Raw genomic sequence first — 27403 nt, 5'->3', positions numbered from 1 at the left:
TATCACAAAATATTTTTAAATCATATGAGGTATGAAAGTATTAAACACCTCTTGTGCACACAAACCAAACTGCACTTTAGGCTCAGACACACAAGAGCATCTTGTAAATAGTTCATGTCTCGAACTTCGTTCTACATTTTGCTTAGCGATGTGGCATGATGCCGATGCAAATACACTCAGGGATATTGTTGTCTTTGAAAGTTTTTTGTCTGGACAAAGAGAAAAAAAAAAGTCTCCAGTTGCACTTGAACGAGTGTCAAACTAAAGTTATGCGCACAAAACATCAGTCTTGAAATAAAAACATTTTAAAAGCCTGGTGCTTTCCTGTGCTGGTCTACAGCTTCCAAACACCACAACATGATGTGTAACCGCACAAAGTGACATTGTGGCTTGTTAGAGAAGTACCATCAGACAGGATCCCGTCACTGGCTGAGTGGTCCGTCTCTCTAGCCACACGAGTTCTAGTCAAAACAAATCTGAAGAGTGGATAATACTGACCCATGTAAGAACCTGCAGGAGAGGTACTTCCTATGCCCACGCACACACAAATGCACGCACGCACGCACGCACGCACGCACGCACGCACGCACGCACGCACGCACGCACGCACGCACGCACGCACGCACAGGTTCACACAAAAAAATAGAGTGTATTTTAAGTAAGCAACTGCTGCTGCTGCTTCCTCCTCTCTTTCCCTTGAGTTCACAGGTTTGAGTCCAGAGGAAGCTCCAGGCTTCAGGACAAGGTGCAGTCGTAGGCTCCCTCCTCGTCTCCTTGCTCCTCTGTCTGTTCAGGAGGACAATCTTCAGAGGGGGGACGGGGGAAATTTCCGGCGGGTTCGAGGGAGGGAAGGGCCAGGCCCAGCGGAGCCGTCACTCCCCTACTGTCCTCGGGCCGTGGTACCGCAGTACCTCCCAGCCCTTCGGAGCCGCCAAGCTTTGAGCTCTGGCTGCTGGGCTGGAAGGCCTCAGGCTGCACCTGCTCAGCTGCTGAATCCATCAGATCCTGTAGCTGTGGCTGGATCAGGTTCAGAAATGGTTTGTATCCGAGGCTGGAAAAAAGACAAGATGGGGGAAGAGAGGAGGGTTAAAAATGAGTATGTTAAAACATGTAATAGTATGTCATAAGGAATGTCACAGTAGTGTGTCAATAAAATATAGTATAGTATACGATAACAAATATCATAGAATAGTCAAACATAAAGTCAAACAATGTATGCAGTATGTCATAAAAAATGTCCAAAGAAAATATCAGAATAGTATGTAAAATAAATGTAAAAGTATTGGAGTCTGTGCAAAAATTAAAAGCGATTCCCTTCAGGCGTTCTTTGACGTATCGTGTTGACAAGAATGGGAAGGATGTACAGACGGACAAATGTACAGACAGATAACCCAAAAAACATAATTTTCCATCGCAGAGGCATAAAACACACAACATTTTGCACCCACCAATCAGTGGAGACCCATGTGTCGACAGCCAGTAAGCCGTTTCTGACACTCTGCACAGTGTCTTGGGGAACCTCTGGGCTGTCCAGGAAGCCGAGCACCTGCTTTATGACGTTGGCGTCCCGTAGGATCAAACCGATCACTACACACCACTCCAGACAGCCTGCCTCCATGAACACATGAAGGAGATACCTGAAGGAAACAGAGAGGCGGGGCTGTCAAGTACTGGCTTTGGTTTCACATTGAATCAAAGCAATGCAGTGGGATCATGGAAGTGAGCCTAAGTGATGTCATCTCACCTGAGCTGCACCTGTGACTTGTGCGGGCCTTTGTTGGCCAGCTCCATGGAGATGTGCTCCAACTCGGCCTGGCTCAGGCTCAGAGAGGAGGAGTTCTCATCAACCATCATCCAATCACCATCCACCACTGAGCTGGTCTCTGTCAAATCTGTAGCAGAGCCGACGCTGTACTCTTCAACTGGAGGGATGAGGAAAAGGAAGAGGAGGAATAAGACAGAAAAAAGACAATGGCATGTCTGGAAGGTTATTGAAAGCTGGTGACTACTGGTAGTTAGGCAGGGATTAAACCGTTCAATTCTGATTACCTTTGTTGGTGAGCAGAGAGAGGAAAGCATCGTGTGTCTGTGGAGAGTGTTGGCTGGAATGAGCAGAAGAGGCCGTGTCCATGTCTTTGGGCCTCTGCCCGAGCCCATCCAGCCAGGTGTGGTTGGCAGAAGCTGCCTGAGGGGGAGCTGTGTCCATGTCGCTGTTCAACAGGCTGTCAGCTGACTGGGACTTCAACAGCCGAGTGCTCAGCACTTAAAGTAACAATAAAAAAACACCATGAAATATTGGGATAGAGCCACAAGTATTGCGAACTGGGGCAGAAGAAACCCCAGTTCACATGTTAATGTTAATAATGTACTTATTGATGTCTATCTTTTTGCCCCACCACCAAATATATTGCATCTGCCACTAATCAGTTTCAAGCTTCAAAGCTTTCAGTGATGTCTGACGTGTAAAACCAACAACAAAAATAAAGAAAAAAAAAACTATTCTGTAAACCAGACTCCTCAAGGTTTCCTAACCAGCTCCTGTATTGCCTGAATCCTCCGTCACTCACCTGTGCGACACCGTCCGTTCTTCAGAGGCGAGCTGATGCTTCCTCCAGGAATAACAGGGAAGGGCCAGAGAAAATCCTTATGGAGTTTCTTCAATGCAGAAACAAAATCCTCGACGCGAGCCACCCGGTTTCGTTCGCGACACAACCAGCCGATGAGTTCAAAGCCCAGCTGTGCAGAGAAGCAACCGAGGTCACGAAGGCGTACCTGCTCCAGGAGGTGTCGGGCATGGCGCCAGAGCATCATGTCAATATACATGTTCTCTGCACACTCCGCCTCCCGCCTGACAGGAATCAGCACAGGACGAAGGAGAGATAGGGAAGGAAATGTGGAAAGATTTAGATGTTAAGGTATTTAGATGTTAAGGTATGGGTGTGTGTGTGTGTGTGTGTGTGTCCATACCCCTTAACGCAGGGTCCAGAAGGCATACTGAAGGTCTTCTGCAAGTTGAACTTGCCCGTAGCGATGGCGTCTGCCGACTGGGACAAACTGATGCTCCGATTTCTGAAGAACTCAAAACCGCCGGTTGAGCTGGGTTCCTAAAGAGATACACAGTTCACTGTTTCCTGTTTTCAGCAGGTGTTACCGAGAGCCAACTAAAGGGGGACCAGGTGCTCCCGGGCACCAGGTGGGCTACCCCTGATTAAGAGTATGATGTTTATGGGTACAAAGCCTGATGGGGTTTCAGACCGAGATCAAGCATGGCCAATTGCTGCGTTTCATCTCTTTACGACAAATTGTTATGAAACGTAATTTACACACATTTCTTGTGTGCTTTCAAGTAGTTGTCAGCATCCTTAATGACTATATTTGTATCGGTCTTACAGTAGGAATTTTCATGTCTAACGGACAGCATTTAAATTACTGATATTGTCCGATATTGTTTTGGCCTCCCATCCATACTTGGCAAACAATAGCAGATTTTCTGCAAACATTCTATAATGTTAATATATTTGCCGGTTTTGGGTCATTGCGTGGATGGAGAATTTATTTTAGTTTTGGCATTTCAATGTGCATGGATGACAATGAGATGGAAAAAAATTGGACAAAGTCCTCCTTCATTGGTGGACATGATCTAAAACCAGCTGCGAGAAACAATCAGATTATTGGAGTTGCTTGTAACTTTTCATTGGCCAATATCTATAAAAGTGGCAAGCAGAGAAAATAAATATTTGAAGAGATTGTTTTAAATTCTCACCTGAGTGGTGGGTGTTGGGGGCGGAGACTCCATCTCCCCAGAGCCAATGGCTTTGAGGAATCGGATCATGTGCCTGCAAAGGTCCCACTTGCCCTGCTCAAGCGCTGTGTTGAAGAGTAGAGTGGCGTGTTGTCTGCTCACTGCAGGAGCCTCCATGTTCTTCACAGAGAGGGACGGGACAGAAGAAAGGACAGATGGAAGAGACGGAGACAAATGAAGACTGTGTGAGCATTTTATGATATCATGACCCTGATCACAATTAGTCAGGTATGAAAACTTATTTTCTCTTTGCTGGGACTATTAAATGACACTTTTTTACACTTCCGTCCTCGGCTGATTATGTCTGATAATGCCAGCATTATGCTATGAAAAGCTAAGTGAATATGTGTCAGTGTGTCACTACCTGCAGTATAATCAGATATGAGGCTGCTGTGTCCAGGTCTTGAGCCATGAGACACTCCTCAAACAGATCTTTGGGGTTTCCCACAGCGGCAAACAGGTAGTTCCACAGGGCGTACTCTGTCTTCCTGGCACAGTGAACGATGGTCTGGAGGAAGAGGGGGAACTCTGTGATGAACTTAGCCACAGTGGGCAGCAGAGGGTCAGGGATGGGCTCTCGAGATGTGGCCTCTTCTTCCAGCACGACGTGCACCATCAGCTCCATGACATGAGGGAAGTAGGGGAGGGAGGCACATGACTGAGCCAGCATCAAAGCCTGGGGGAGAGACAACATTAAGGAGTGGAAAGAATCAACTCAGGTCAACTACTTTACAGGTGCTGACTAAAGACTAAAGTTTATGTGAATGAAGTGTAGTTGTGTTCATTCTTCCCCCAATACTGCCACCATTCATTTACTAAGCTCTGCACACCTGTTCACCCAAGTTGCGAACCAGCAACTGCCGCAGGATGTGATGGAGGTAGATTTGGGAGGTCCTCTCCACAGTGCAGTAGGGGAACAGCGCTTCGAGTGGCTCAGAGGAGCCCTGCATCCCATCATAGAGCACAGTCTCATTGGTTGCTCCCAGTACCAGGGCATCCTCAAACAGCACAGCCAGAGGGTAGATATTGATGTGGAAAGGCAGCATGATGCGCCTGGAGAGGAAGGAGTGGGGCTTGCGATGGTCTCGGGGAAACAGCGGCAGCCAGACTTTCATGCCAGCCTCACCACAGGACAACCACAAGGCCTCCAGCAGGTGGCGCTTTTTCCTGTTGGAGCGACAGGTGGTCCACACATTCTCCACACATTGGGCCAGCACCACCGGGGGACAAAATGGTAGCTAGTAGAGGAACAAAAAAAAAGTGTGATAGAGATTTAATAATAACAGTGTAAAACAACATACACTTACTTTATTTGCTTAAGGTTTGTGCAAATAATATAACTAACTCCAACGGTTACATTATCTTTCAGAAAGTGCTGATGTGTGGTTAATGCTGACAAAAGAAGATTTAACAATGTTTGCAATGAGCCAGTGAAACCAAAGACTACAGATCTGATACAACTTGCTGCTCAAGTAAAGCTTGCAAGGCCAGCATCCCTGAGCTGGGCAGCGTACATATAATGGTTAAATATTGCACAACTTGAATTACTTGTAAAGCTGAAGAAGACATTAATATAGTACCCTGTATTTTGTTATCGCAAGAGCACAGGAAGAATAAAAAATAAGTTCTTGAAGCACTGGTGCACTACACACAAGTGTAACTTGACACCATGTAACTACTGCATTGCTTATTGTTTGGACTCACCAGCTTCTTGTTGTTAGCAGGCGTCTCCTTCTCCCGTACCTGCGGTCCTGAACGGTCCCTCTGCAGCATGATCAACTGGCCAGCCAGATTCAACATGATGCTCTCTGCCATGCCGGCCTAAGATGGACACACACAAACACAAAAAAACATGAGTGCACATGCACCTATAGAGGCAGTCGAGGTCAGTCGGTGTGTGTGTGTGTATGTTAGTGTTGTTACCTGCTGCGGGGCTTTCAATGTGATGCCAGTCTCTGTGCGCACAGAGGTGAGTGTGACGGACACCACGAGGGCCGGGTGAGGGATGTAGCGAGACATTGACACCTCCTGCAACAACTCCACGCTGGCTGTCGGGTATGGACTGAATGGAGGCAAACATATATATCATGACTTGTAAAAAACACAAATCAAACTAAGACAAAGAATCTAAGGACTTTAACTCTAAAATGTATTTTTAAAAAGCTTTCAGTGTGATAGGCAACAGCATTTTATTGCTAAAAATCTAAGCAGAATATTTAATTTAGCTGGGTTCCTTAATTCAATTTATTCAATGTATCTCACTGGAAATAAAAGGTTGCTCCATTACTGTGGTAAGAAAGCCTTACATTACTAACAAAGTTTAAAGGTTAAGGGGCTGGCCTAAGTCTGTTCATTAAAACAAGACGACGTAACACACGTCAAAGACGTAACGTTGAGGCGCAGTTCTGTCATGTGATGGGTGTTAGTTAATAAAAGCCTCTTTTCCCAAGGCAAAACCTGGCTGAGGAACACCATTACCTAATACTATTATGACTACTGGTGTAAGGGATTTCCCTGGTGCTGGAGTGCGAGAAAGAAAGAAAGTGTGCTGAACAGCATCATGTTTAACCAGAGAATTTTAGCCAATTCTCACTTAAAAAAAACAAAAAAAAACAGTGGACAAAGGTTAAGGGTGTAAAATCTATCTGGCACATCATCCCTACTGTTACTCAGTACTCATAAAAAAAAGGCCTGGCAGAGTGGAAACAAATGAGATTATCCTGGGAAAAGCTCAAAGTCAGATATGTGATATGGAGCTCTGAAGTTTAGACTGGATATGTAATGTGTGTACAGAGGAGCCCACCTGTCGTTCCTCCTCTCTATGCTGTAGAGGCAGATGGAGCAGTCCGCTCTGAACAGGATGACCAGATCTCTGAAGACGTTGAGCAACAGCGTGTCCGAGTGCAGTTTAGTGACAGATGCATAGGTATTGTCCAGGTTAGATGAGCGTTGATAGAGCCTCAACTGGTGTCAACAGAGAGAGAAAAGAAGGAAATGTTGCAACAAGACTAACTAGATATAAATAACAGAATTTATGACAAGTGGTGCCTCTGTCTTACCTGCTCTTGCTGGTCAATAAAATTGTAACAGGCAACCACCACAAAGTCCTTCCACCAAGCCAGACCTCCCGTCACCGTCATGTTCTGCTCCTACAGAGACGCAAACACACAAACTAACAATGTTTACCTCGTCGTCAACAACACTAAACTAATACAACTTGACCCTAAAACACTTTACACAACATCTTTATTGTATTTTAAGTTATTTCTGGCAGATCTTTCTCAAGATAAGTGGAGATAATTACCAACATGATCACTCTGGACATAATTTAACTAGCACAAAGCCATTTAGAGAGGGTTACATGTTGTTATTTATCCTCCAGTCTACAATGTCACATACCTGAGTGATGTTTCCAAACAGCTTCCATTTCCTTGTGAATAAGGAGTAGTGTGCAAAGCCCCGTCTCCCTGCTACAGCCATGCACTGGCCTGCTGTGTCTATGGCTGCAAACTGAAAAGTCATGTTTGTTGATTGAATAGCCATCTATCAGACGAATAATGAACTTTACAGACTCTCAACAGCTACTTTTTCAGAGCAAACTCAAGCTCTCCAAGAAGAGAAGGAAAAACTATGTTAGTCTAAATTATATATAGACTTTCTCTAGTTCCTACACTTATATAAGGATCATTCTGCTTATGTGAACACAGCTAAATTATTTTGCTTTGTCAACATTGCTGTTTTGTAAACTCAGGAATATAGCAGCTCCTCGAGTCGGAGCACAGATGCACATTCTCTTACCCGTATAGGCCAGTTGCTCTCTAGGTATGTGCTGTGAATCTAGAAGAATACAAAAAGGTGATGAGAAATACAAGATTATCCAATATAGTTCAAATCCCTTGAACTATACACACACTCTGGTCACTGTTGCATGAATTCAACCTAACACGGTGTGATAACATCATGCATGCATGCTTACCTGGACCACGTGCCAGTGCTTGTGTCCCAGTAAAGTGCTGAGTCCCTGAGAGAGAGAAGAGTCGGGGTCGGGGGGATGGTGCAGCGGGCTGCCATCGTGTGGATGCATGTGTGTGTGCGGCTGTGTGTCAGATGTGCTTTGGACCTGCGAGGGGTCGCCACAGGTCAGGTAGAGGCGGTCTTCACCATGGAGCAACACCTGCTCTTGGTTACTCTGTACAGTCAACATAGGAACAGAGTATGAATGTTTAATGTGTGCGTTTGCGTATGTGTGCATTTACAAACCTGACATACGTTTTCTCTCACCGTGCAGGGGTTGACTGTCAGGGCACTCTTGATGAATTGGAACTGCAGTATGCCGGCCTGCAGGGAGGGTTGAGGAGGTGTTGCCATCTCCTCCTTCTCCTCCTTCTCCTTCTCCTCCTCCTCTTCTTCTTCTTCTTCTTCCTCCTCCTCCTCCTGCTGCTGCTGCTTCTGCTCATCCTGCCTTTTCCGCTCTTGTTTGATAGGGAGCACCCATAGGTGGTAGCCTTCTGCTCCCCAGGTCTGGAAAAGCAGAGTGGAAGGCAGTCATTATGCACACAATGGTAACACAAATATATTTTGCATGCAACAAGTAAACTACCAATGAGTGGAGAATATGCAAAAGTCCAATTATTTTAATTGGAATAGAATTAACTGTTTACAGTCTGTGTGCTCCCTCTGTTCCACTTGAATGGATAGCAATTTGCTTGTAAATAACAGGATTAAGAAGGTAATAAATTTTAACATGACCACATGTGCGCTTTTAACATTGCCAACTGATTATTATATTAAAATGTAAAGGGTGGGACGGAATCAAATAAATCCACTTACCATAGAGCTGATTTTAACAGGGTCCTTCTTGGTACCATCAGAGCGATACCTGAGGGGAGGACAAAACAAGAAAAATGGTGATATGAAGTTGCACTCAATGAAGTGTGAAGTGTGTACTAGTGCATTTGTGTGTGTGTGTGTGTGTGTGTGTGTGTGTGTGGTGTGTCCACCTACGCAAAGTCCTCTCCCAGAGTGCAGATGAGGTGAGCTCCAAAGACACTCCACAGCGATAAGCCGCCACACTCCCATGTAACCATGACAACGCTGTAGTCAGGTGACCAGCAGATCAGCTTGACTGGGCCCGTCTTGTTATAGATGTCTGAACAGGCAAATAGTGCAGAGAGGTTAGAAGGGTTCAGAAGGCTTTAGGTGTAGTTGTATTTATTTAATTAATTATTTTTAAGTGAATGCTTTTGCAAATGGTGCAATGAAGTTCTCTCATATTTGGGACTGAATCCTATGATATTGTGCTTTTCTGTATAACAGGATAGCCTCTGAACATTTTTATTAATTTATAAATGACGGTGCTTGATATTGCAGTGACATCATCATCTGCGAAAACTCAGGGAATAGCTGGGGAACGTGCGTTTTGTTTTTCAAGTTCTGAGACAGTGTGAAACTAAATAATCCTTTGGATCATCTTGGTGTGTTTGAGATGATGCCAAGTGTTCAATTATTAAGGCTAAGATTTGTATTTTACAGAGAAACCAAAGTCTCTGCTAAATTAACACTCGCAACACAGATTCCCAGAAACAGTACAGACAAAAGAAAATATTTGCGACTTTTGTACATTAAATTCAAGACTTAAAAACCTTCTCAGGCCTCAATTCAATATTTTTCAAAACATCCTAGAAACTCATTCACTGTTAAAATGGTGATTGGCCTTCATGGCAGTTCCTCCACTAGGGGGAGCTATGGCTTTAGATCCCATTACAGGAGTCTGAAACAGATTTCACCAACATGGGCATGTGAACCCAAGGGACAGCTGAAGGAATGACATTTTTTTTTTTTAAGGATGAATTTGTGCAGGGGTGTGATGCAGAGAGACATTTAAATAGAGGAGAGAGAGACAAAAACAGGGAGCGGGAGAGATGGGGAGCATAAGTTGTGACACCTGGGTAGTGTTTTGGGGTGAGCTCCAGTTTGTGGGAGAGCTGCATGGATCCTGTCGTGGTGTCTATCATGTACACCAGCACTGAGCCGCTGTAATGAAAACAAACACACTTCAACAGTCATAATGTGTTGCCTAAGAGAAAAATAAGCTGTGTAATAACACACAATCAGAAACTTGTCGACTGAACATATATATGAATACACACATGTACATAGCTCTGTACCAACATCAAAAACATTTGTGTTTTGTGCAATTGGAAAAGGGGGGGGGGGGGGGGGAGAAAGTCCAACTTGGCAGATTGCACAATCCATTGGGAGTTTCTGACAAGCACACACGAGTTAGGCCTCGGCAAACACAAACTGACAGATTCTCACACTGGACACACACCACATGGACAACGATCCGTCTCTGTAACACACGGATGCAGAGAGACACACACACACACACACACACACACCTCACCCAGGTTTTCTACCCAACACTGTATTGTAAAGACTTGGACAGAGAAACAGCTAAAAACACGTACCCGGCACAGCCAAAGGCCATCAGTCTGTACTTGTTGTTGACAGCCACACAGGTGCCATCATTCACATCTGCTGCCCAGACGCCCTGCAGCTGCTGGACACACACGCACAAAACATTTATTAATTACAAATAACTGAATACGTCTGATGATGTCAGCTGCAGGTCAGCAAAGCATGTTTTAACTGCTGTTTCCTTTAAAACGCATCACTTGAATTTAACTTTAAAATGTTGATAAATCGAAATAAACTCTACAGCGGAGAATAAACACACATTAGCAGCGTGGTCACGATTTTATTATAATATTTATATCTTGATGGAGTCAACACCATCCACTTTCCAAATTTACAAGAATATCGCCATCATTTCTTGCCAAAATATAAATGTGAGCTCCCTTTTCTGGTCCTTGTAGATGCTCAAATAGATATATTAAAGATTCAGTCATTACTGTTTAAAATCTACTAAGATAAAGCAATGGCCGTGAGCTGTATTAAATCATATGATCATGATGATTAATTAAAGATACTGCGCTTGACAAACAAAAAGGTGGTGATGGTTCCCCTGTCGCGGTGCCAGATATTGCCATATGCTGATATATATTGATGAAATAAGCTGTAGAACTGATGGCTGTCTGCAAGCCAAAAGCAGAATCAGTGACTGTCATCAGCCTTTCAATGCAATAACTATTATACATGTTTGAATATCTGGGTTTTAAATCTTCTGTTGGCCATTCTGTATACTTTGTGTGTTTTAACGTCGGCAGTGTGTGCGAGTATTCTTACATCTGCGGTGATGGTGTTGCTGAGGGGTGTGATAAAGCCCAGCCGTCCGTCACTCAGCACCACAGCAAAGCCGTCCAGGGTTACACAATACTCCATACAACGGATATGCACTTCTTCCAGGTCTAGAGAGGGACCACCTACACACACACACACACTTACTCTATGAAACAAAAAAACTGAATGTGGAACTGAAGTTTTGCCCTACTGTTGTAAACCAAACATGTGTCTTTATGTTGTGTTATTTGAAATAACTCAACTTTGAATAGTTCAACAGTCAAACCTTGTAATAAACATGTATGTTGTATTTCCCAGCATAAGAAACTTCTGTTTTCACTGTCAACTAGAATCAAGCCTGCTCTCCTCCCCTGTGTTTTGCTGTGTGGGCCTTCTCTAACCTCGAGCAGACTGCAGGTCTAGCGAGAAGGGGATTGTAGTGAGGCAGATGGACTTGCGTCCGTTGCTGCCGAGCCCGTCCCAGTGCAGCACGTGGAGATAGCCGTCTGTGGTACAGACCAATAAGTCCTCCTGAAGGGACCGCAGACTGGTGGGAGGAAGAAGAAACGACACAGAAATTAGCATTGAGGTCCAACAGACAGGAAAGATAAAACAGGCAGGGACTATTCGTTGGAAGAGTGGGAACGAGATAACAAACAGCAGTGTTAGAAAACAGTTGACTAGTCATCCAGCTGTGCCCGCGGACTGGGGCCCGAAACGTTTACTGGCCAGCTGTGATGACGCCACATAGATGCCCATGCCAACCGTCACTGTTTCCTAATACACAAGGGGACAAACAGTGCGTTTGTGCGCGTAAAGTGCTTCATTGTGTTTCAAAAAGTATGACAGGTTTAAAACTGAAGATGGCACAATAAGACAACCAAAAAGGAGAAAAGCAGGCATCCAAACAAAATAAATTAAGCCGACGTTGCGGGTGTCAAACACAGTGGACGTAAACTGAGGGGGAGGAAACAACTTCTTCTGCAGTTTCACAGCAGGAGACACCCACTCATCTCCTGCGATCAAAATGTGCCTTCAAAATGTGAGTGCTCTCACTCATATGACTACCCTGTAATCTCTGTCAAGTGCACACATTGGAGATGTGACAGATGAACACGAGGACATGAAAGATGCAGACGACATAAACACAAAATAAACTAAAATACAGACAAAAAGAAAGTGGAGCAGAAAGGTTCTTGTCACTCATCATACAAAGATGTCAAGTTGGAGGATGTGGGGGTATAATAAGGAAGGGGAAAAACTAAACAAATAAATAACTGAAATTTGCAAAAACTGAACTACCACAAAAGGAGAAAACAAGGAGAAAGGTAAAGTGGCTCTTGTCTGACAGACTTCAGTGTTGTTCTGTGGCTTGGGTTATTTCTTCTCATCATGAATATTCTAACAAATAATTTTGAAAACCACCATAAGTTTCTAAGGTAACAGTGAACAAGGTATATTTGTGAAGGAACGAATTCCCCCAACTATCTTCTTATGTTGCTGATGAAGCAATCAATCTCACTGGCGAAAATGGGGTACACCCTGGACACGTCGCCAGACTAACGCAGCGCTGGCACATGGGAACAGACGCCCCTCCATCTCTGCAGATTCATGCATTTCTCTCTACAGGCCTTTGTGTTTTCAACTTAGTGTGGAGGAGTTTAGCTTCTCACTGAGCCTCAGCCTCACTGCCAATGTTGCCTTTCCATGAGAGGAAGAAGATTATATTTCAAGGTCTCACTCTGAGCCAAATGCCCTTCACAGATGCTGTGGGTCACTTTTAACAGCTTTAACTATGGAGGACATTCTTTAAATATCCACTAGTGAGCTGCGTGAGCAGTGTATATTATAAAAATGTGAAACCTACCCAAGGGGAGGGTAGATACAAAATAAAACAGTACTTAACAGGGCTCTCTCTTAGTTTACAGAGCATGCACATATAGATACACAGTGAGCAGCATTTATTTTGGTGGTTTCAGTGTGTGTAGGTCTTTGTGAAGGGGAGCTGGCGTCTGTCTATATGAGGGAGAGGGAGATGTGCAGACACAACAGGAAGAAACACAAAGTGAGAGAGAAGAGAAAGAGATAAGAGGATCCTACCTGGTTATAGGGGCCTCCAGATCCACCGGCTTCTTCATCTCTAAAGACAAAGCGGGGGCACATTGCTCCTCCTTGTAACCGGGGGTAACCTTCACACGAGGACTTCCTCTGTGCAAACAAACAAATACATTAATGCACAGATTCATTTTACTGATGTGTGAAGAAAACTGTTGAAATCCCAAAATGCGAATCGGAGCTGAAAAAGGAAACTGAATACGCCCTGACTTGCCTGACCTCTGCCGGTATGCTGTCAAGGAATGTGAAAGACACACATCCACACACACTGTAGACACACCAGCATAGAAACATCACATACACACATGACACGCACACTTGATACACAGCACAGTAACAGAAGGATTTAGAAAAGGAAGAGAGAAAAGCAAGCCCTTTCTGTCTCAGCTGGTTTTGTTAACCAGCTGAGACAGAAAGCTGCCCGATGATTGCTAACGAGACGTACAGCAAACCATCCCGAAGGGAAAAAAGCAACTGACGCATGTTCATATAAATCTATTTAGTAATTGTTTATAACCAGCAATGTCCTTTTAATTTGTCATTTGCAGTAATAACAAGCAAGTTAAAATACTGACTAATTCAAACTGAAAATAAATAGTGTTGCCGTTTCTTGTAAATATGCTATAGCATATAAACCCCCAAGCAGATCCAGGTAACTAGACTGATAAAACATGGTTAATAATAATAATAATAATAATAATAATAATAATAATAATAATAGTAATATTGGTTAAATGGCATTGTCTTTAGGGTACAAATTATTTGTTGTTGGTGTAGCCTCCCAGCAAGCTTCAGCTCAGCCCCCTCTGCTAACTTACAAGTTACTTACAATGTGTTGTCTATCAATGTGTTTGAGAGTTTAAATGTGTGCTGTACTCACTTTGGATAGACCGGTTCATAGAGGGATTTGTCCTCCCCTCCACCCAGCACATCAAACAAGAGGATGTAGCCTTTGGCAGTCTAAAAACAGAGAATTATGAGAACAACATATAAATATAGTTGATCAACCACAATTTGATTATCATACAGAGAGACGGAGAGTGTCGAACACTGAGAACATACAAATAACATGTTTCAGAGAGGAGGAACTAAAAATTATGGAAATGTACACGTTTTTATAAATTATTATTTACTTTTTTGTAGCAAAAGAGAGAGGGAAGAAAAAAAAAAATATATGTATATCATCATCAGTCAGTAAAGAGTCTTGACTGGTATTTATTTCATGTGTTTCTATTTCTCCTAATAAGGATAATATTTGCAGCACAAGTACTTTTGTGGTTTAGCAAATATTTGTATTGCCCGGAAACGATGGTTGACATTTTCCTGTAATGCCCAATCCTGACCAGGCTGAGCCGTTACTGATAATGATGCTCAAAAACAAATGTGTCAGCATTTCAAGCCATTCTGTAAAAGAGCTCACAATATCGGTGATGTAAAAATAGTAGCCACTTGTTTGTGCGTACGACTTTGCAACAGCACTTTTTCCACAACTACACGCACACAATGCTGTCTGGGAAATGGCTGAAATTGAGCCTGTAGACTGAAACATGACACGAAACCTGATCTGAACTCCACTGTCAGCAGTGATGTGAATGCTTTACAATGACTGCATATAAAAAGACTTTGGTTCTCGGTGGCTCTGCAGCATTACCACAGTGAGATCAATGCGCAAACAACCTATTCTCCTATTTCCAGTCTTTTATCCAGTTGTGCTTCTCTGAACGGTGATGTTTTGCTCATAGTTGGTGGAAGCACACTGAAGTAACCCTTCACTTCTCTCGTGTGGTGACAATGTTGTTAGTAGCAAGCCAAAAATATCACCACAGCAATGAGACAACCCCAAACAGGAGCGAGAGAGAGACAGAGAGAAGCCAGCAACAAGAAGCTCGACTAAACCCATCCACAGCCTTGGAGCTCCACAAAGCTGCAGATGAGCTACAAAACGGCAAAAACTGCTCAACAACACAGCTCCAGCATGCATCAAATATACATCAAGCAGTTCAAACAGCGTTTTTTTATCCTTCAAATAGTGCATATCTTAATGTGAAAAGAAACACGTTGACAAACAGGTTTGAGCATATCAGCATATTGTGTAATTTTGTGGGCTGATATTAATCACGAGAACAAAGTTAACTGATTGTGGTCATTTCCAAAATGTATGTAAAGGTGGTGGCACACTATTAAGATTGAAAGATAGTTCACATCACTCTGAAGTATTTCTCAAAGTCTAAAATCCTAGAAGCCCTCCCACAAATTCACAAAATCAGACACAGCTTCTTTCCTAGAGGAGGAACTCATAAAAAGGAAATGTGAGGGATGAGGGGGAACTATTTAGCAACCTAGGACTATGGATCATGTTTACTACAACTCATCTCATCAGATACCTGAAAAACCATTGATGAAAGGGATGGGAGATACAGAGAGGGCCACAGTGAGATACGCCCCATGTCTCCAGGACATAAGAGATAATGATACAGGAAGAGGCAGGACGCCTGTTCTTTGTCAGCTAAAGCTCAATAAACAAGCAGGCACAAAGATTAAAAAAGGCAAGATGCACCCAGTGGCTGAATGTGGGGAAGAAGTTTAAATTGTTTTCTGTTTATGCCTTCTGACCAAAAAAGCTGCAGCTCCTGAACCAGTCGTTGCTACTCAAGAGTCTTTCTGCTCCTGCAAAATAGGATCTAGAAATGAGTGATGGCAGGACCAGCTCAGTTTCCACTGCAGATACAGGACCACAAGGCCAATAAGAGTTTTACCCTTCTACGAAACACATATACACGTGGTCTACTCTCTCTCTCATCTTCATTAATGGCAACAATTGGAGCTGAATATCAAAACTGGAAAAAATGGAATTTAATTAATAAGCCTGGTTTCCTTCGTAAGTCTAAGTGAGGGAATAAATGAAACCTTGTTAATTCAAACAGATGCATTTTATGATGTCCTGCTTCAACATGTTTATCCTAATAACTTTATTTATAATAATAGCCTTGTGGGCACATATGCATAGTCAATCGGTACATGAGGCACATAATGGATGCCGCTGTAATTACAGGACTTAACAGGGCTTCAGCTCTTGTCACGTAACACTTCTTCTTCCGTTAGCACTTCTACGCTATTCAAACTAAATGTTACGACTTGATGCTGCATTTGAAAGAAACGGACATCAAAGGATTGACTTAATGCTGCTGTAAAAACGCAAGCAAATAGAAACAGAAGAAAGTCTCTAGTTCAGGCTCGCAAGTAGGATGAAAGACATGCAAGTCAGCAGAAAGCTGTACACCATGTAATAGCGTCCTGGGGGCTCTTTTCTGCATGTTTAAACAAGCTCCAGAGGACATTTTGGCCTCGGACAGATCCCGAAACACACACACACACACACACAACAAGAGCTAAATGCTATGAAGTATTTCCTTTGTATGAAGATCCTTTCTTGCCACACAAAAACACATCTGTCCCTCTCACTCGCTTTAGCTGTTACTCATGCACCCTTTACACACTCGGCTAAAGATAGTCCGGGTCATGGTTTATGAGGGTGATTACGTTAGCCTCAAGGTCTGCAGGGTGTGTGGGCAGCCAAACATCTGGGAAACAGCTGGTTGCTGAAGCGAGAACTACTGCCTGCCTGGGCAACGCTGGTCTTTATTGTTCTGCAGTCCCTGACTGCTCCAAGTCTGCTCACTTAACTACAATGCTAATGAGGGTGAGAAAAGGTATGGCTTCTTGGAGATGCAGCTCGTCAAGTCATCATATAGCTTAAAATGTAAGACGTGCATGTCATCGTAACCGTCTGTGTGCTTGGGTGGAAAAACACCGCATCTTAACTTGGCACAGCATTTATGGAGTAAAAGCCATGTGTGAAAGGGTGTAGAGGTTCAGGGCACGTCTGCTGTGGACTAAGACCAGTTTTCCTCAGTGGATCTTAACCAAGTTCGTGGCAACACTTTTTGACTGCCTCACCGAATTCACTGTATATTTGTGGGTGCAAAGGATAACAGATTCACTATTTCAAGCACAGCCATCAAACGTTGTTTTGGTCTTATTTAGGCAGAATACAATGTTTGTTCACTCCAGGCTTTGTTCCACTCTTTCTACAGTTCTTTTAACAGATCGATGAAAAATGTAAACAAACTGCAAAGAACATGACAATGCTTGGTCTGCAGCAATACATTTTATTTTGTAACACTATCTTGCCTTTGGTAGATAGGACCGATTGAGAATGGAAAGGAGAAGAGAGGGGGTGAGATTCAGCATAGGGCCTGCAGGTCGGACTCGAACCCCAGCTGCTGCGGATAGGCCAGCTCTTCAAGGTGAGCCACCTTGGAACATTACATTACATTTTACCCTTACAGGTTACTTGTTTGCCCAGTTGACTTTTCAGGAAGTTTGAAGATGCAACACAAACTCGGGTAGTAAAAGCAGTTTCTAGTTAATAGATCTCACTATGACTTGACTTCCACTAAGTGCTGTGAGACTGAACACAGAAACTCACGTCTGTTCCTTCAAAGTTTGTTGTGCCCGAAACAATTTCTGTGTGAAAGTGTCAAAAAAGACTAAACCTGAAAGCAAAGTAAAAACATCACACAAAACAAAAACATTGTCTCAAAGGCCATTTCAGATTTTATTAAATTAATTGATTAAAGTCGAGTTATCGTCGAGGACAAAGGGATCATGAGAGTATGAAAGCTTAATTGTCATTAGAGCTGCAGCTCACATTGGGCAGCAGCATTGTTGGCATGAAAGAGGGATTTCGGTGTGACAGTTGCTGCTCCAGTCAACACATTTTTCCCACAAGAATTAAACATACTTCTCTCTCTCTCTCTCTTACAAAGGTATAAAGTCAGTCCTCCCTATATTAACATGTAATACCCATGATTCAGAATTGAACTCTGTTTGTGGAGTCCAGGAAGTGAGTGTGTGCCCTGTTATTTTTAACTCCTCCACCTGCTCCCTGTTGTGTTTGGCCGGGTGGGCCTGGGACAGTCTGACCCAATGCTTTCACAGACACATTCACAGCATTCATTCATGTGTACTTTGGCTTCAGTAGAGGTGGGGATTAAAGGAAGGACTGAGAAAGAGGGGGCAGAGACGGACAACGAGAGAGGTCACCGTGCTATTATTTCACAATACGTTTACGTTGAAGCTACAGTATGCCACTATTTTAACCAATATTACATTTCTTTTTGACACAGAGTGGCAGTTAAAGCATTTACATGACAACACTAGAAAACGTCTCCATTGTTTTTCCAACTGACTAATAAATAGGGCCCTATCTGGACTTTTGAGGACTGACCAGGGTACCACTATTTAAAAAAAGAAAAAAAGTTAAATTTCTGCTTAGAATGCTCTAAAACATTCAATTTGACAATAAACCAGCGAGTCTGTGTGTTGTAGCCCCTTTAACACCTGATATAGTGCGTTCAGCAGAACGGCTTCAAGGACAAGCTGTGGTGTTTTGGGAGAAACATTTATCGCTCTCTGCCACACTGCATTCTAAACAGCTTTGCCTGTCCTTGACAGTATTTCATGGCAGTGTTTACAAAAACACGTAGCTGGACGCAGGTATTTGATCAAACACATAATTAAAAAAATTAAACCGTGACTTCTTGGATGCAGGTCAGAACAAATTAATTTACATCCCTCCTTATAATAAATACATTTGTTTGCATAAAGCAGCCATATGCTGAATGTCCAAGTGCATGTATGAGAAACTCTGATCTAGCTCATTTCAAGTATTGAAATAATATAAATAGAAACCAAATGCTGTGGCTCATTAATTGTGAAATGACGAAACCACAAAACAGAAACATTTGTACAGGATTTAACCTGGTTCTGCGATATGTGTAAGACGGTAATACAATATCCCGCATTACTTGAGGGTGGTTATCCCACTAATTAGATATGGTGATGAAAACGTTAGCTTATTATTCATGGACAGATTTCTATTCTCACTTACATTACCTGGATTATATTAAATTGGGCAGGTTTTATACAAATGTATCTTGGCGGTTGTCCCGTGTGTTGTTGATCACATGCCCTTTGCAAGCCGATTGAGTCATCTACTGATTCGGGCACTTGCTTTGTGTGAGATTATTTAACAAGACACTTGCTTCAAACAACTATTTTAGCTGCAGAGCACTCAGCTACCAATCATGAGTAATGATTATTATCATTATGAGAAACATTAGTTCAGTCAAACAAAGACAAGCTGCACCGGTCAACTTAATTAGTCTCTTCTTTGTGCGCTTGAAGTTGTTTGACACGGCAGTTGCAGCATCCGTCTGTTCCTTCTGAGCTCACAGTATGCATTAAGACATTAGTTCAACACAGACGGGGCTCGTTATCAAGGATTACACTTGATAAAAACAATTTATATTCAACCCTGAAAATAAATAAGAGCAGCTAATTAAAGCCAGCCATGGTGTCCTCTGCTGCCTTCAGGGACACTCTCCTCCCTGAGGGTGTTAAAACGTACCGTCTCTCTCTGAACACATTATACTTCGCTCTCAACCTCGGTGGAACCTGTGTTGTAAAATAAATGTTGGATAGCGGTGCTTTTTTTTTTCTTTAAAGCAATGTGGAAATGTTGACTTTTTCTTCTTTTTAACAGCAGGCATACGTAAACATAATCACACACAACACTATCAAAGTTTCATGTTATAGATTTTCATAAGAGATCAATATGTTCAGGGAATTGAAGTGCAAACGATTTGATGATCCAACTGGAAGCTTGACAGTGTGAGTAAACTAACATCAGTGAGCTTGTGTGGGCTTACGTAAAGAAACATGGAGGCGAGAACATTTCATCTCCATGGAAATGAACATGAATATTTAAAAAAACACATCTTTTAAGCTTTGTGGGCTGGTAATTTGCATATTTTTTTGGGTCGTGGGTCCTTTGAGAGAGTTTACACAAGGCAGGGATGTAATGACAGGAAGGAAGATCCGGGGGAAGATACTTCATAATTGCTTCTTTTTTTTTTTTTAAACAGGCTTAAAACTGTGCATTCTCCCCTCATCAGGTTCAGCATTCGGGTAAATGTGTATTGATCTGCAAAACACACAACAAATGAGGCCCTCTTCATCTCCTAAAAGAGCTGAGGTAGCTAGATCCTTTCAGGCTGCTGTAATCTGTTCCCCAATATTGAGCTCCCTGTTAGGAACGAGGTCAGGATTCAAGGGCCAAGGGGACTGATGCTCACCTTATTATTACAAATTCATACATCAAAATAGGATTGACAGTGAAGTTAATCCATCCAAGTTGAAATGTGCAATCATTTGATTGGGTTGATTGACTCACAGGACGAAGTGTGACAAGACCTTAAATAGGAAGTAATGTGTAACTGAAGCATTCAAATATTATCTCAAAATGTTATGGATCAATTTGTTCAGGCGCCTGTATTACTGCCATCTTGGCAGTAAGTTGAGCTTCCTCCAGGTGCAGTTAATCTGTAGAAAGTCATTTTTGGTTTTCTCATGCCTGACCATTGTTAAACCTAACTGATGGTAACTTAAACAGTGACAAAGTACACCTTCAAATACTGCAGTATTTGCCTAAAGCACCACAGAGCTTGAATAGTTTTGTAAATAGCCACAGTACTCCAGCTGCATTAAGCTTGGAGCTACAATGCAGACTTCTGCAAGATGCTCACCTGAAGTGATGACTGTTAGTCAAAGCATGTCTAACTTCAGGAATCATACATACTTTCCCTCTTTTACGCACTTCAAACCAACAGTAAAGCCAGGGTTCCCAACAGTTTCCCAAGGAAGGAAATCTGACTACTTGCTGAAATCATAAATTATGATTGAAGAAAAAACTTTAATGAAATACTCCTGGTTGATCTCTCAATGACATGTACCAAGACACACAGCATGTGCCAAGAAATGATGCTTGAAACAGATGTTGAGTGTTCCTACGATGGTTTAAGAATAGACAGATCAAGTGGCCAACATTTACTCCATAAACTTTAGTTATTTTGTAAACCTAATAAATCTAACTTTACACACTGATGTCACTTCATTGCTCACTGCTTTGGAAGACTGTGTGATTGAAATGAAGTTGCAACTTGTGGAGAGCTCAGGGAACTTGTTTCAGGTCCGCTCTCATCGCCACAGGAATACCTTCCTTGCATAACTCAGCATAACAGCAAAAATAGGACAAAGTCTGTCGAGAGAAGTGCAGCCACACTTTAATTTTTCTCTTTGGAGCATTTTTCATGCCCCTTCGACTGTGATGCACTGCAGTAACAAGGAAGCTGCTTCTGTGGTTGTCTATAACAAATGGATGGTTCCTGATACAATCCATGTATCCTCTGGGATTGATTACTAAAGCATCCGTTACCAAATGACTGAAACTCCACATGCAATAAACCAAAGTGGTAACAAAGTGATAAGTGACAGAAAGGAGAAAGAAAACCAGAAAGAGAGATGAGAGACAGGGAGAAAAAGATCAACAGATGATTACATTGATTAGTAATCATAGTGTTGTTGACTTATCCATGATACAATGTTAAACTTCTATTGATGTGAGACATGTGAGGATAGTTTTTTCTCCAGTGTGTCAGCACTTCATGTGGAGTGAACAATGATACAACAATGTCACTCTTTTTGAATTCTTCACCATTTTTGCAGTAACTATACAAGTTATCAATGTGCTTTATTCTAAGAGGACATGATATAAGACATTGGGCTTATATCATATGAGATGATTTGGTGCAGTGCTGTACTTACCGCCACAGCGATCATGGAGTCGTCTGGTTTCCATTCTGCCTTCTGGTAGGAGCCAAACTGGGCAGCCGCCTTCGCAGACTCGATATAGCTGACTATCAAAACACTGGGCTGTGGGTAGGGAATAGGGATATGGTAAAAAGAAATTAGCACTTTAGAATGACTGAACGTCACAGACATCCGACTGCCACATATGATAACCAAAAATGAAAACGACAACAACCTGAGATTGATTTAATGATTCTTGCTTCTAAAATGTGATGAATTGCTACTTGTTTTAACACAGTAAACGGGCTATCTTTGGGTTTTGAGCTGTTGGTTTACATTTGCTTGAGTTCAAGGAAATTATAAAGCGCATTTGTCAGCTTTCTTTAGGCGCTGACTTAACTAAAACCAAGATTACAACTAAAAGCCATTGTTATTGGATCAATACATCAGTCGTATAATCCTAAAATTCTAATAATGAGACTGCTGGAGCAATCTCAAAGTAACTTAATAGGAATTCTGGACACAGCAACATGAAAAAAAACTAAACTGAAAACCTTAACACGCCTCTACTTATGAATCACATCGACAGATATTTGTCTGGATCACAACAAAATCATTACCACCGGTTGATCTTTAATATAACACCACAAACAATGAGCATGGTATGTTTATCTGCAGTCAAATAAACATTGAGTGACTTGTGATTTCTAAACGCATTACCGGTACTTCAACCAAAAACTGTCAGGTGTTAAAACAGCTGTTTAAGAGCACTGGGAACAAAGTCAGTAACACCAGAAACCTAAACCCCTGGCAAAGCCTTATTCTTGAGTCATTCAACAACAAGTGGAAATCCCCTCCAGGTATTCATGGTGCATTCATATTATAAACTTGTATAGTCTTTCTTAATGCAATTCTAAAAGCACAGACTGTTTCAGACTAACAGTCTTTGACATTACAGGTAAACCGAGAGAGTACACTCACTGAATGGCTCATGTCAGGTAACAAACAGGGAAAGATATCATGTAATTCCAGCTGTGCAACATTAGACCTCGAACAGTGTCACCGTAATGAGAGAGCAGGTGTTAAGTATTTCAGCCCGATAGTGTGCCTCTCGTAGCATGAAATCTTAATAATACCAATGACACCGGCAATGGTGACACTTGCTGTCGGAAACCGAGAGAGAAATCCCCTGTGACCTTTTTCATTGCAATAATTTCCAGATGACAATCGCAACAAACTCACGAGGTGTTCTGTAAGTTAAAAGGAAAGATCACTCTTGAGGTAGCCTGTAGGATTACACTTGTGATCGAACGTACACAGGAGGAAAAATATGTTGCATCCCAATCAAAGTTACAGTGCACTGGAGTTTATTTATGCTGCATTGCAGTTTCCTGTGCTTGACCACATTCACATGCAGTCAGTTGGTGTAACTAATGAAATCCTAGGGGAGTGTAAATAATTACACACACACAACTATGCGCGCACACGTTGTCTATTCCTAGACATCCTGATTTCCCACACAGCTGTGACAGGACGACAGAACAGAACGACTACAAGGCTAGGTGATAGCGCCTCGACTGAACTAGTTGGGCCCAGGCTGCACTGGCCGAGGTTGAGGATAAGACAAAATGATGGCTGAGAACAGGGACAAGAAACCGGAGTGGAAATTACAGATTTACATCACTGTCATTCACTAATTAACATAACAATAGCATGGACATGATGTGAAAAAAGCATCAAAATATATATTTTGATACACTAAGGCTGATTTTACATAACTGTGACAGTCAGGATCAGTGAAGGACAATATTGATATGACGACAATAACCCATTACTCACTATATCCAATTCAATATTGTATTGATATATGGTCAAGGTTGTCATATGTGCGTTTTCTCCACAACCCATTTGTGTGAAGGGGTGGCCTAGAGTGCGCTGAAATGGCATATTGCATTGAACAGATGTGAATATCAATCTCCAATCAACATTCCTTACACCAACCTTTTCCTGAACTTCTCATTGATACTCACAAATAGGCAAAGTTATTCAGAAAGAGGGGAAGGAAAACAGGGTCACATCCTGTGTGGGCCTCAGGAAGTAAATAGTGACCCTGATCCATTGTTGCTAGACCTCAATAATATAATAGCTGCGTGAAACACAAAACAGCTGCGTGAAACACAAAACACTGTAAGCAATGTGCTCAAATTAAATAGCCCCTCTCCATATCAGAATGGCAGAATCTGATGTATTCATACAACTGAGGGCTGGAGTGGGAAGTGGGTTCACAGCACAGACCTATACTTGGTATTTCATAGGACTTTGCTAATACTAGATGCTGGTGAAACAGTGCTGAATGGGAAATCACCACACATTTAATGAGCCATTCAGCCTTTCCATAACATTTTAGTTGGATTACTTGTCACGGTACAGGAGTTCCCCATTAACCCTGTTGTTAAAGTTAAAATATCTTAAGAGCAAATTAATAAACAGAGACAATGATGAACCAAAGATATCATCTGTTGTAGCTGCCACGGTCTCACACATCGCTTTAAAGCTGTGTCAGTTGACAGTCTTTATCCTAGACCCGACTGCGAGTTCTGAGTGTTTCTAGTCACTCTGCTATATTTTTTTTACGGTTGTCAACTTGATGATTTGTTTCATTGTTCAGGAAATTCTTATTTTCTGCCGTATTGCTATTGATTTTTGTAGTTTTTCCTCCCAAGTCAGACACGGATTCCGGTAAGCTTGCACAGATGAGAGGTTTATGAAGTTACCCCTCACCTGATAACACAAGTCTCTAGGTTTTAGATCAGCAACTCTTGGACAAATATTGGAATCAATTCCGCCAGCTATTTTGGACACAAGTGCTTAAAATGGTATATGATTTATTAAGAGAACCAGTTACAGCACAAGACCATTTTTCATGATTTTCAAGTCATGATTTAAAACCACACTGACTACGACCTTGGCTGAAGAGTACCTGTAAATACCTGTAAATTGTTAAAGAGACTGTCATAGTAAGAGAGAGCAAGTCCACATGGGCCTTCAGATGGAGTCCGTTTAGAGAAGCTATAACTCATCCGTACACATGCTGTCTTTGTTTTCAGGTCAGTACACAACGTTGCCTCTGTATTATCAAATAATGATCAAATGATGTGCTGACTGACACGATTGTTAACATAATCATTTAACTCTGTCAAAATGACATATCTTGCTGCCCGAAAGAACCTGCCACAGCATGCGTTCAGTCAATATTTGTTTTCAACAAAATTGAAGATAATAGATTAATATTTGTCCTATTCTTCTGAGGCAGGGTGATTGAAAAAAATAAAATTGTCAGCAAAAGTACTAATGTACCCGAGAAACTCCAGTTTACACTTCACACCTCTGCCTGAGAAGCATTCATCAGGTGAACTTCAGTTCTTACTACTCAGAGGATGAACCATCAACAAGCCTTTGTCTTGAAAGAGGGAGTAAATGGGAGGGACGACACATGTAAACCCCTATTAACATAACTATGCCTTTGCGAAAGGCACACGTACACGGATATAACGTTAGGCTCATCACACTCGTACGATGTGTATCATTACTTGTCATCTGTGTAATTTAAAAAACGTGCTAGTGGCTCATCACTAATGACACCAATGCTATTCTCCGTGTGTATTTACTATCCGATATATAACATGCATTAAATGCAGACAGACATGATTGACAAGCAGTAGTGACAATAAACTGATGGTGGTTGTATCTGAAGAAGCAGGGTAAACGTAAATGATGTGCACCATACATAAGTTAAAACGAATGTCGCTCCGCACGCATTGTTTTTGTTGGGACAGCTGGGCTCCTTAGCCGTGCTGATTCTAAGTCACAGCTGGTTGACTACACTTACCCGACTAAACCAGATGCTGAGCTGTGTCTCTGACAGGACGGCGAAGTACAACCTCTGGGAGCTGGGTTGGATGTGGAAGGGCTCCTCTTCGCTCCTCAGCGGACAAAGCAGCCGCCGGGGCCAGCCGGTAAGAAAATACATGACGGCAAAAACTCACTTCGCCTTGGCGCAACAAGCAGTGTCGCAATGCCAGATCGTCGGTGACCCGTATTCCTCCCGAAAGTGTGTTTAATCCAAACGAGTCATGGGCGTCGCTTCTGTACAAATTAAAACTTTACATATGCACATGCAGTCCGGTTCAAGCCATGAATGTATTACAGAGTGTATTACAGAGTTCCCAGCAGCCGGTGGAGCAACACAGCTAGGTTAGCTCTGCGCTAGCCTTCGCTTTCCAAGTTGAAGCTAATGAGCTATCCAAGGCAACGGCAGTCTAACCGAAAACAAAAAGCACGGCGCGCAGCTCCAAAAAGCTCACTGCTGCTGACAAACGTGTCGCTTAACTTTCGCTCCCGCTGCTGTATCAATTCTCACATTGTCGGAACCAGCGGTGTTTAATAACGGTAAAGCGTCCAGCTTTCACTCCTCTGTTGCTCGCCGTCGCCATCTTTACAAGAGTCGGTAGGACTCTACGCTGATTGGCCAGGACGGAGACTTTAGCATGGTGTTGTCACCTGACGTCAGCACTCGGTTAAGTGAAAACGTAGACGAAGAAGTGGAGTCATCGTGACGTCACCTACTGATTTGTGGACTGCCGATGTAAGAGTTCAGCGATTTCGCCGTCGCCATCTTGGAATATGGGTTCGCCATGTTGTTTTTTTTTAAACCAATAAACAGAAGTGAAATGTGGAGGAATGACGTAGAGACGCCGTATACGGCTCTGGTAGCGGCAGCAACCTGTCAATCACTGTAAGCCCACCTACTGCGTACTCGGCTTGATTGTGTATTGTACTCTAAGGGACCATCATTTACTAAATTAACTTTATGCTGTATTTAAGAAGACTTGAAACTAGCGATTGAGACTATAAACTCAAGTGTACAATGTGTACTGAGGGAATTAAATAAGTGAAAAGTAGGGTCATTTTCTCATAGACTTTCATACAATCGGACTTCTTTGTACCGGATGAGTCGCCCCCTGCTGGTCAGTAGAGATAATGCAAGTTCACACTTCACCCTGCAGAACCCGAGAATTACCGCCTGCGTGAAACCCAACACCGTAGAGTTGAAGGCACACTATGTTTTGATAGCTTGTTTTATCGTTTAGTCGAAAATACAGAAATACCATCCATTATGCATCCATCCATTATCACCCACTTATCCGGGGTCGGGTCGCGGTGGCAGCAGGTTCAGCAGGCCGACCCAGGCTTCCCTCTCACCCGCAACACTTTCCAGCTCATTCTGGGGGATCCCGAGGCGTTCCAAGGCCAGCTGGGAGATATAATCCCTCCAGCGTGTCCTCGGTCTTCCCCGGGGCCTCCTACCAGTTGCACGTGCCCGGAAAACCTCTAATGGAGGCATCCTGACTAGATGCCCGAACCACCTCAGCTGACTCCTTTCAACACGAAGGAGCAGCGACTCGACTCCAAGCTCCCCCCTGATGTCCGAGCTCCTTACCCTATCTCTAAGGCTGAGCCCGGCCACCCTAC

At 42.7% G+C, this 27403-nt stretch overlaps 1 protein-coding gene across 2 annotated transcripts; it reads right to left on the bottom strand.

Annotated features, from left to right (window-relative positions):
* Nucleotides 1-627: 627 nt before the first annotated feature.
* On the bottom strand, nt 628-26578 carry ric1 (RIC1 homolog, RAB6A GEF complex partner 1). 2 transcript variants are annotated; one of them, XM_034546207.1, is made up of 27 exons: nt 25761-26578; nt 21887-21994; nt 14040-14119; nt 13145-13252; nt 11446-11591; nt 11051-11187; nt 10273-10361; nt 9747-9835; nt 8807-8951; nt 8633-8681; nt 8084-8323; nt 7779-7991; nt 7601-7639; nt 7202-7312; nt 6862-6951; nt 6606-6766; nt 5726-5864; nt 5507-5623; nt 4633-5040; nt 4167-4478; nt 3764-3922; nt 2968-3104; nt 2568-2848; nt 2050-2262; nt 1745-1922; nt 1449-1637; nt 628-1051 (listed from the first exon to the last, which is right to left on the bottom strand). In XM_034546207.1, the coding sequence occupies exons 1-27, from the start codon at nt 25899-25901 to the stop codon at nt 736-738; spliced, it is 4395 nt and encodes a 1464-aa protein (XP_034402098.1). In that variant the 5' UTR covers nt 25902-26578; the 3' UTR covers nt 628-735. The 2 variants fall into 2 exon arrangements, with proteins under 2 accessions (XP_034402098.1, XP_034402097.1); XM_034546206.1 differs by having other exon boundaries at nt 10273-10364; nt 25761-25901.
* Between the last annotated feature and the right edge of the window lie 825 nt (nt 26579-27403).

The sequence above is a fragment of the Cyclopterus lumpus genome, chromosome 12 (assembly GCF_009769545.1).
Source record: "Cyclopterus lumpus isolate fCycLum1 chromosome 12, fCycLum1.pri, whole genome shotgun sequence".
Classification (NCBI taxonomy): domain Eukaryota; kingdom Metazoa; phylum Chordata; class Actinopteri; order Perciformes; family Cyclopteridae; genus Cyclopterus; species Cyclopterus lumpus.
This window is presented reverse-complemented; position numbering and strand designations above follow the sequence as displayed.

Bases quoted from the DNA above. Each gene is read 5' to 3' on its own strand.
- ric1 (XM_034546206.1), bottom strand. From the start codon at position 25,901: ATGTATTTTCTTACCGGCTGGCCCCGGCGGCTGCTTTGTCCGCTGAGG. The intron at 11,188-11,445 runs GTTAGAGAAGGC...GTGTGTGTGTAG, and splicing joins AGACCTGCAGTCTGCTCGAG to GTGGTCCCTCTCTAGACCTG. The intron at 7,313-7,600 runs GTAAGAGAATGT...ATGACTTTTCAG, and splicing joins AGAGCAACTGGCCTATACGG to TTTGCAGCCATAGACACAGC.